The sequence below is a fragment of the Orycteropus afer genome, unplaced genomic scaffold, assembly GCF_000298275.1.
Source record: "Orycteropus afer afer isolate SDZICR_OR568_19922 unplaced genomic scaffold, OryAfe1.0 scaffold00056, whole genome shotgun sequence".
Classification (NCBI taxonomy): domain Eukaryota; kingdom Metazoa; phylum Chordata; class Mammalia; order Tubulidentata; family Orycteropodidae; genus Orycteropus; species Orycteropus afer.
The window spans coordinates 2,655,682-2,666,139 of record NW_006921643.1 but is presented as its reverse complement, the minus strand read 5'-3'; the positions used below and the strand labels follow the sequence as shown (position 1 = coordinate 2,666,139).

At 44.7% G+C, this 10,458-nt stretch overlaps 1 protein-coding gene across 1 annotated transcript; it reads right to left on the bottom strand.

Annotated features, from left to right (window-relative positions):
* Window positions 1-4,764: 4,764 nt before the first annotated feature.
* Window positions 4,765-9,582, bottom strand: WNT8A (Wnt family member 8A). Its single transcript, XM_007939078.1, has 6 exons — window positions 9,515-9,582; window positions 9,382-9,415; window positions 9,028-9,166; window positions 7,674-7,799; window positions 6,814-6,956; window positions 4,765-5,316 (listed from the first exon to the last, which is right to left on the bottom strand). The coding sequence occupies exons 1-6, from the start codon at window positions 9,580-9,582 to the stop codon at window positions 4,765-4,767; spliced, it is 1,062 nt and encodes a 353-aa protein (XP_007937269.1).
* Between the last annotated feature and the right edge of the window lie 876 nt (window positions 9,583-10,458).

The window sequence follows — 10,458 nt, the reverse complement described above, 5'->3', positions numbered from 1 at the left end:
TAACAGTTTTTTTTTTTTTTTAGTACTCCCTGGAAAACCAGGATTCTGCCCACCAAAGTCAGCAGGAGCCAGGCTGTCTGCTTTGTCATTCTAAGGAAGGTCTTTGCAAGTCAAAAGTTCTGTTTTTCATTCAGGAGAAGAGCTGAGAAATGTGACACTCCTGCTTACAGAAGAGGAAGAAGAGGACACCTTTCACTGCATATGAATGGTAGTCATTCTACAAAGCCATCAGGATGGTGAAAATATTGCCTGAGATTGCTGGGCTCCCAGAGTGTAAGTGTTGTAAAAGAATAAGTGTGGATCTACAATGTGGCAGGTCTGAGTTCAAATCCACCTCCCCTTGTTTAATTGTCAGTTGCCTCTGAGCTGCAGTTTCCTCAGTTAGTAAGAGGGGAATAACTTTTTAATTGGATTGTTCTGCGTATCAAAGGAGATAATATATACTGACACTCGATAGGTGCTCAATTATTTCATTCTGGGAATTGAACCTGGGTCTACTGCACAGAGGCAAGAATTCTTCTACTGAACCATCACTACCCCTCCCTCCAGGGTTTTCGTAAGCACTAACCAGTCATCTTTGTGTACATTCTGACTTAGGGAGGCCATGTGTATCACAGTAGAAACGTGCTCCATAGGGTTTCAATGGCTGATTTTTCAGAAGTCGATCGCAGACCTTTCTTCTGAGGCACCTCTAGGTGGACTTGAACTCCAACCTTTGGTTAGCAGCCAAGAAGGCTGAGTTTGCACCGTCAGGGATTTTCCTAGGAGTCCCTACTTTTGCCTGCTTCAAAGATCATATGGGATTAGGAGAAAGGGGAAGAGGAGCAGCAGTTTCGTAGGGGTAGGCAATCATAAGCATATTTTCCTTCCAACTGTCCATGGAGAGAATACAGGCTTCTGTTCTCCAAGTGAGGTGATGTGTCTGGATTTACTGAAATATGGGGACAGGCTCATGGACAGGTTTCCCTCATTGACTTGATCTCTTTTCAGCAAATGTTCAAGCTCCAGCATCACACTGTGGCCAATCTACTTATCTTGGGCCCTGAAGCTATCAAACATGGAGGTTTTACTGTTCTGTCACCTTAAGGATACCCAGCTTGTTATCGATGAACCCAAAGGAAAGGGGTGTGGAGTTGTAAGGAATGAATCTGAATGACTCTGTAATGCATCTCTGACAGGAGGGTGATGGATGGAGAGAATCCAAATTCCTTTAGTTCCTGGCCCAGGATCCATGTGAGAAGATTTGATGTGATTGTCATGAGGGGAAGAAGGATGAATATGAGAGAGGCTTAGAAGTAGTAGAGACTAGGGAATACAAGTTTTTTTTTTTTTTTTTTAATTCCAATTTTCATGGAATTCTCATTGCTGTGGGTTTTATTATTGAAAACAGCAGACATAAGCCCACAGCAAAAACAACACTTGTTTTCCATGAATAACTGCTTGAACAGGCCAGCAGGGAGGGTTTTGTTCCTCAAAATCTCTCCTAAGACTATTTGGGTCTGTCAGCAAGGTCCTGGAAGAAAATGTCAAGATAGCAGGTGCCTGGTTCCTTGGATGAAGATTCAGGAGTAAGGGAGAAAATCTAGTTCATCCACTCACTCCTCACAGTGTCATGACTCTTGTTTCATGGTGGGGAGTTTAAGTGTTGAATCTCAGGGTCAGATAATTTTTTTAAAAGCCCAGGGAAGTAATTTTTAATTTTGGTTGTCTATTTCTGTACCACAGTTTTGGGGCTTAGAGTATCTCTTCCATTCCTCCTTTCACCATCACCACACATACAAATACATACACCATGCATGCTTTCTTTTTCTGCCACCTACTTTGGTGTGTTTTTACCTTCCTTAGAAGGAGGTAGGTAGGAGATCTTCAGTCTCCCTGACATGACTGCATCTTATGGATTTCTCATTGTCTCTGGCATCTGTGTTGTGTGCCATCAAGTTGATTCCAACTCTGTCCTGTAGAGAGCCTATAGGACAGAATAAAACTCCATAGGGTTTCCTAGGCTGTAATTTTTACAGGAGCAGTTTGGCAGGTCTTTTCTCCCTTGGAGCCACTGGTAGGTTCTGATCACTGACCTTTTGGTTAACAGCCAAGCATTTAAACCTTGTGCCACCAGACCTCCTTTCTGGCATCTGTGGTAATTTAAAATATACCAGAAGCAATAGAGAGCAGAATAGACTCCAAGGCACCTGCTGAGTTTATCTTGAGATGTCAACTTCCTGAATGAAATTTCACTTTCTCTTTCATTCAAAAATTTGTATTGGTTATTCCTTTTGGGAATTATAAAAAAAATACATTATTATGTAGAATCTGCAGAACACCGCATAACGTGGATGAACTTGGAGGACATTATGCTGAGCGAAATAAGTCAGTCACAAAAGGACAAATATTGTATTAGTCCGTTATTGTAAAAGTTAAGGAAATGTTTATATATTGGAGGACATTTTCTTTGTTGGTTACCAGGGGTGGGAGGGAAGGGGAGGGAATGCTGTTAGATAGATAGAGATAAATATTGATTTGGGTGAAGAGAAGGGCAATGTACCAAATGTGAGTGACCAATATGGCAGCATTGAGGATGAGAAAGACAGAGAGAGTTACATGGGCAGTACAAACAACAAATATGAACCCCTTTGTAAATACAATACTGAGTTGTTAATGAAAGCAAATATGGGTATAGGGACAGATAGATGAGTGAACAAGCTAAACAATTATGTCTGTCTAAATGGAGAGTGTATCCAAGATCATATACAGGGTTGGCAGAAAATGGGCCTCTCGAAGAGTATGAAGGGATGGACACTGGGAGGAGGTGACTATGGGGAGGAAGTGGGAGGGGAGCTGCTGCATTGTAAATTTTGGTCAATGACATGAGACAAAGTATATGTGAACTGCTGTATGAAAAGTGAATTTACTCTGTAAATCTTCACCCAAATCCTAATAAAAAAAAAAAATACATTATTAACTTTTTTTCTGATGATGCGATATTTGTTTATTGTAGACAAACTAAAAAATAGAGAAAAACACAAAAAGGAAAACAAAAACCACTGTGTTTTGGTATTATATGATGGCAAATATTTTCATTTATTTGTTTAACAAAATTCTATTCATCCTGAAAATGCTGTTTTGTAATCTGCTTTGTTTAGTTATATTATAAGCCTTTTGCATGTTACTAATATTTCTCAAGGAGCTCTGGTAGCATAGTGCCTAAGGAACTTGACTGCTAACCAGAAGGCTGGTAGTTAAAACCCACCAGCCACTCCTGGGAAGGAAGACGGGGCAATCTACTTCTGTAGTGATACTGCCTCAGAAACCCAAGGAGGGGTCACTATGACTCGACGGCACATTATTCTCAAGAATAATATTTTGCAGTTAAATTATGTTGTATTGTAGAACCGTGATTTAACTAGTTGACCCTATTGTTGAACATTTAGTTAAAACTATGGGCTGGGGGTGTTTCCCCAACTCTTGGTGATCAGTCATTTTACTTAATTTATTCAAAATATCTGAAATACTTCTTCCCAGCAGGATACTTGGCAGCATATGCAAACAAGGGAGACTCCCAAGACTGAGATATTCAGAGTTGGGAGACCAGTGACTGAGCCCCCACTGCTCTTTATGGGGAGTTGTAGAAGGTGCAAATGAAGAAGGTAAAATTCACAACTCACTCAGTCATTAGTCCTGGGGCCTAGGCCTTGATGTACAGGCACCCCAGGAAGCCCAAGTTAAGAGAGTGAACACACTCTGAAAATGGTTCAAGTTCAAAGGGCTTCCTTGTTCCCCAAGTTGCTCTGGGTGCATAAAAGTAATACCGTCTAAATGTGGGAGTCTGGATTGTTTTCCTTTTGGCCAGTGCTTGCTTCTCAATTTTCTTATCTGTCAAACATTAAAGTCAAAAGGTCTGGATCCTTCTAGTTTCCTTCTTAGGCTGGTGCATAATTGGGATAAGGAAGCAGAGTTTCCTATTCTCTTTCTGATCCTGAGGTTTCCAAAGGAAAAAAATAAAAGGGCCTCATCTGGATATATTCCAGAAGCATTTATTGTAAAATGAATTTGACATTCCCAATCTGGGAAAATAACAAAACAAGGTTGTTTTACAGCTCTTGAGGGGTGGGGAGTGGGGAGCTCTCTTGAGGGACCTTGTCTGAGTTGAGCTATAGTCACCTGTCCACTTATTACGACCATTTCCTCTCCATGACTTCAGAGATTGTGTATGACTAGGAGAAGTCCTTAGGTTGTTTTGGGTCCTGTCCTCCCCTGGGTTAGGTAGGACAAATTTTCAAAAGTGTACACTCAAGTGAAAAAACCCAATATCCTAAAAACCTCCCAACAGGCAGATATGTGCTCTTAGCCCCACAGATCTGCGTGAACTTGTAGTTGGTCTTTGTGAAGATGGCCAGAGTGGGGCAAGGTTGCTGCTTCACGAGGCTGAATCAAATCCTTTCATTTTTGTTTCCATTCCCTCTGTTCCCCTAAAGAAACAAGTATTTTGAGGGTCCCTAAACAAAATTTTCCCATGAGCAAGCTGCATAAACACAGGCATGAAGACTGGGAAGTATTTGAAGATGAAATGGCCCAGGTTCCAACTTCAGCTCTGACAAGAATGTGCTGTATAATCTGGGGCCTCTATTTCCCCATCTATATTGGTTATCGTTAGGACTGTGGCCAACCCTGTGATATTCCAGTTGTTCTCCAATCAACTCTTTCCAAAAGAGAAGTTGTGTCCCCCTCCACTGTCATGCAACAGAGCTGGTGAGTTTGTGTGGGGTGCTATTGGGCACTGCCCTTGCCCTGGGACTGGGCACTGTCTGGGAAGTGTGTGCAGTAGTACTTGTTCACTATGTGCCTACACTGGTCACACTTGACAGTGCAGCACCACTGGAATTTGCAGTTACAGCTGCTGATGGTCTCTGTTCTCCTCTCTTCCACCTGCAGGCCACATTCAGTGCACAGGTGCCCGCAGTTGTGTTGTTCCCACCTGGATGTATTGCGGTTGCTCTGTAGGCACTCTCGACCCTCTGTGCCATAGATGCCCAGGCTGGAATTGCGGATACAGTAATCTGGTGACTCCTCCAAGAAGATCAGCTCAATCTCTGCACTAGGAAGGAAGGCCTCCTCAGTGAGTGCCCAGCGGCCCTCAGCACTGTTCCCAGCCCTCAGCTGCCGCTTATCCATCTCAATTTTCAGTGCCTGGTTATACTTGGTCTTCAGATAGTCTCCAGTCTCCCGGAAGTCAGCCAGCTGCAACCAACACGTCTGGATGCTGCAGCTCCCTGAGATGCCGTGACATTTACAGGTTCTTTTCATGGTGGCTCTCACTGCCTTCAAGAGAGAGAGAGAGAGAGAGAGAGAGAATGAAGGCTGTAGGTAGGGAACACTAAGGGCTGGTGATTAATTGGCATACTTTAGAACTGTGCTTCTTAGCTTCAGAGGAATTTCTGGGGGAAGCTCATGAAAAATGTGTATTCTTTGGCCCTACCTCAGATCTTCTCAATTAGCATATGCAGGGGACTAAGGGCCTTGGCATTGGTAATTTTAAAGCTCTCCCAGATGATTCTGACGTAGAGCCAGGCAAGTGCTGAGAAGGTGACTGGAGTCAGGAAACTCTAGGCTCAAAAAAAAAAAAAAAAAAAAGAAAAGAAACCCACACCTCACTGCTGTCAAGTTGATTCGACTCATAGCGACCTCTCCTTGGATTTCCCAGGCAGTATCTCTAGAGAAGTAGATTGCCCAACCTTCCTTCTGAGGAGTAGCTGGTGGGTTTGAACCACCAGCCTTCTGGTTAGCAGTCAAGTGCCTTAGGCAGTATGCCAACAGAGCTCCCCCTAGGCTCTAAGGCCAGCTCTATCTCTTTTTGAGCTTGTTTCTCTATCTGCCAAAGGAAGTAAGAATCACATAGAATAATGATCAGGAAAGTGCTCTGTAAGTTATAATAGAAAATAGGATCATTGTTGCTGTTGTTGTCTTGAAGCTGGAGGCTGAGGTATTTGTGGAGGTTTAGATCTTCCCTCCCCTCCTTGGGTTTCCGAGGTGGTATCTCTACTGAAGTAGATTGCCCAATCTTCCTTCCAAGACCAGTAAGGAACCTCCTGGAGTCTAAACCTCCCACCCCTAACCCCTGGTTGTCATTTCCTTGAAAAACTCTTCCCCTTGCCTCACGCAACCAGGACATCTAGGTAGAGCTATCACAAGAAAACTTCTATGCTCTTGGCTCTGAGTCCAGCTCTCTTTCAGATTTGAGTTCAGGACAGAGCCTGAACTGAGACTGCTACTCCACAGAAGCCTGGAGATGAATTATAACCCTTGTGGGGAGACCAAGACTCTTCTAGAGAAACCTGGATTGAGAGGAACCTTCCAATCCCTGGCAGCCCAGACAGACCCACAGACGCAAGACTGGACAATAAAAAAAAAAAAAAAAAAACAGTTCATTTCTTAGAACACGCAGGTGAAGGATCAAAAATCAAAATCATGGAAGCAAGCCCTTGATTCTACTTTAGTCTATATTTTCAGAAACCTGACTGTGGAGGTGAGCCCAACAAAGGATTCAGTGATAAGTGGACTGGACTGGGAGTTAGAAGACTAGAGTTCACTGTCTGGATCTGATACTTATTAGTTGTGCTGCCATGGACAAGCCACTTGGCTCAGGCTTAACTGGCTTCATCATCCAGAGAATGGGAATAACCATCCCAGTCCTGCTGGGTGGCGTCAGGATGAAATGTGTGAGTGTGAAACAGCCCTCGGTAAGTTGTAAAGGGCTGCAGATGTGAGGTTGTTGCCAATACTGAGCTTAGTGGCTCGTTGGCTGACTGCTATACCCACCAGCCTGCCTGCCCTGTTGTTGTGAAGATTCATCAGGGCTCTGGCATCCTTCCCCTTCTCCAGGCTGTCCACAAAGAGTTTGGAGATTCTTTCTCCAAGTTCCACATTGTCGCTGCAGCCACCCCAGATCCAGCCATGGCCTCCTACACATAAGGAAAGAACACGCTCTGCACACAATTTTCTCCTAAGTCCCAGTAGAAGCATCATGGTCATTTCAGCTGCTGAAGTCAAACCATACCCAAGAGCTCTAAAAGCTTGTAAAACTGAAGGTGAGACAGGGAAATAGAGATGATGAGGGTAGGTGGAGAGAGTCCTGTTCCCATGGCCATTGGTCCACTCTTAAGGTACTTCCTAGCTCTAGGCCTTAGTCTCTATGCCCATAGTAAATGTAGGGACACTGGGACTGGACTAGATGATGTCGAAGGTTCAGCCCAGCTCAAACTTTCTGAGATTTTGTATAATTATTCTACTGTTAGTCATGTCAGAGCTGCCTCCTTCATTAGTGACAAATCTAAGTAAGTCTCTTAGGTGGCCTGCAAATAGTGGAGAAGCTGTGGATTACAGATAACCTATTCTAAACTTGGAACACCAGGGTTAGCTTTAGACTCTCTTTGGCCTGCTCATTCTTTGTTGCCTTGTTAGATTTGGAGTTCGGTGGTACTTGCTAATCTCTGGACTCATGGACCCAGGCTAAACATTCAGGAGAGTCTAGATGCAGGAGTTTCTACAAATGAAGGGCCTGTTGGGGTTGAGGGGTTTGAGGGAACTGTATTTATCAACCTTTCCCTGAAAGACTCTAGCCAGCACTCAGCTCTGCAGGCCCTCACCTCTCCCCACCCCCATCAGAGATCACAACTTACCTGTTTTTCCATTTTTTGACTCATCACAACCACAGTTTTCAAAGTCTCCCATGCTACAATTCTTTGTGATGGTGTACATGACCCCAGCAGAGCTGATTGCATGAATGAAGGAAGTCTCCCTAGTGGCTTGAGAGAGAAAGAGGAGACTGGAAAACTTGGACCTCAATGATCTAAAGCAGGGGCTTTGCAGAAACACTGTTATTTCTCTCCCTTGTCCTCCACCCACTTTGAGTTTAAGAACAGAAAGCATGTCTTTCCAGTATCCTTACTTTATCCAGGAGGAATAAGCATCTCCATGCTGCAGATGGGGTAAGCAAAGGCCAGAGAGATGGTGAAGGAGACCAAGACCACTGTCCTCACCAGTTACAGTGTTGGAACCAGGACTCAGCTCTCCTGAAGTCCAGCCTAGGGGTCTGTGCATTAGCCACTGCTACTTATCCTCAGGCAGAGGCAGCGAGGACTTGGGGTTGTGGGGCTTGCATGGGAAAGAGAGAAGGACCTTGTCTTCATCCTGACTATGAAATAATAATAATGATCATAGCTACCACTTACTAAACTCCAGAGAAGGAGTGAGGAGAGGGCAGGGTATTTCTCAGTATTTGTGGGGAAATTCTGAAAAGCCAGGGGGAATATCAACAGCTCTTCTCATCTGTCCCTCAGTGGTAGGGACACCCACCCAATACTGTCACATTTCATTTCCACATATCCCATCTGTATACCCCACAGGAAAATATTTATTTCTTCTCATCCCCTTTTCCCCTTCCCATCAACTCTTGTCAGGCAATTCTCTCGTTTCTACATAAAGGACTTTTACGTAAACTGCCACATGCAGCTCAAGTCCTCTGGGGACAGTTACATAGGTGTGCAAGTGGTGTGCAAGTGGGTGCATACACACACATACACAAATAGAATGCCTCCAACAGAGGTACAGCTCAAGGTGATCTCTCAGTTTCTCTACTGTTGGGATTTTGTAACAGCTGGGCAGATTGAACTCCCTCAGGTGCTGCAAACACAGAGCCCTTTCCCTGCATGCAAATCAGCTTAAGGTAAGTGTGTGCAAACACATCAGTACAGGCATGCATTCACAAAATACAGTAATTTATTACATTTGTGTAGAGATCCCTTTCGGTTCATCTCATTCAATCCTTATGATACCACTGGTGAGCTACACAGAGCTGGTCTTACTGGCCCAAATGACAAAAAATGGGCAGAGAAAAGGGAAGTAACTCACTCAGGGTCACACAGCACAGCACCAGGTCAGCAGATCACTGGTAACTTTTTTTTTTATTGTGCACATAAATGTTACGTGTCCACATATACCCCTTTGTACAGGTGTGGTCCCACACACACTTACCACTTCTCAGCCTGTTGTGAGTGGAGAGCTGGAGAGCATTTTCAGGGCAGTTCCAACGTTCCCAAGCGAACTGGAACTTACACTCCTCAATGCCACTCTGGGCACCCAGGGCCACACTGGTGGTGTAGGTCAGATAGGCCTGGGAAAGGGAAAGGGCTGTGAGCTACTGCCCCAGCTCAGGTCCTCTAAGGTGGAGGAAACAGGCAGGGCTCCTATGGGCTAATTCACCACTGAGGAATAATTGGGGGGTCCTCTAGCATTATCTCCCCTCCCCCTTTCCTTCCCCTAAAGAGTCCCCTTAGGAACCCAGGTGGGTTAAAAAAAAAAAAAAAAAGGAGCTGGAGATCATCCTACCTTAGGACCTGTCATCAGAAAATTGTTCACTGACCTACCAAAAAGAGGACAGATGAGGCAGAAGTTAATGGGGTTGAGGCAATGGGGCTGCCTTGGGTGGGGCATGAAGGGAAACCGAGGGAGAGAGACTTACCAGGCAGAGGAACTAAGGGTGGTACAGCATATGACCATGACCACCCATAGCATAAACAGGTCCCCCATGGTCCTGCCCACCTGTAGAGGACCAGGTCCAGTCTAGGACCAAGTCTAGAGAAAAAGTGAAGAGAGAGCAGGCTCTTTCTCAGTATTTATGTGGGGAAATTCTGAATGGCCAAGGGGGGAAAATCAGCTCTTCTCATATGTCCCTCAGTGTCAGGGATGCAGGAGCCACAGACCCAATGGGGGACCAGGGAGGAGGGACTCAGTGTAAAGCCTGCATGGAAGGCCCCGCCCAACCCTGGCCAGCTCAGCCAGCCCTTCTTCACTTCCTTCCAGACTGAGACAGGGGCTGAATGCTTTCTCCTACCCTTAGTGTTTATTTCCTCTGTAAGTCAGAGTTTTGTCTCTTCTGCTTGAGGGCCCATTTCTGAAGGCCAGACTAAGCTTCTAACCCCCTAGTCAAGTCACTTATCCCTCTGAGCTGCAGTGTACTCATCTCTCAGTGAGACTGCATTCCTTGTCCTGACTTCTTCTCCAAGGTGTTAGGCACCCTCCTGTTCATTTTACCCAAGCAAACTAGTGCACCATTCCTACCTCCTCCTGGGTGACTGCAAATTCATAGAATCATTTGGGACCATAGAGCAAAATCACCTCAGAGGCCATCTCTGCAACTGTCCTTTCTACCACATTTTACCAAAGAAAGCTCTTGTAGATTTCCCTCATTCCTAGTAGGTAGTGAGTCTTTTGTATGCAAACTTTGTGTTTGCTCTTGCTCAGGTTCTTTAAAGAGTGTAGTTTGTATCTGCCAAAAACTAAAAAACCAAACTCACTGCCATCAAATTGGATTTGACTCCTTAACTCCTTAGATTTCCAAGGAGGGAGCTCTGGTGGCATAGTGCCTAAGGCACTTGACTGCTAACCAGAAGGCTGGCGGTTCAA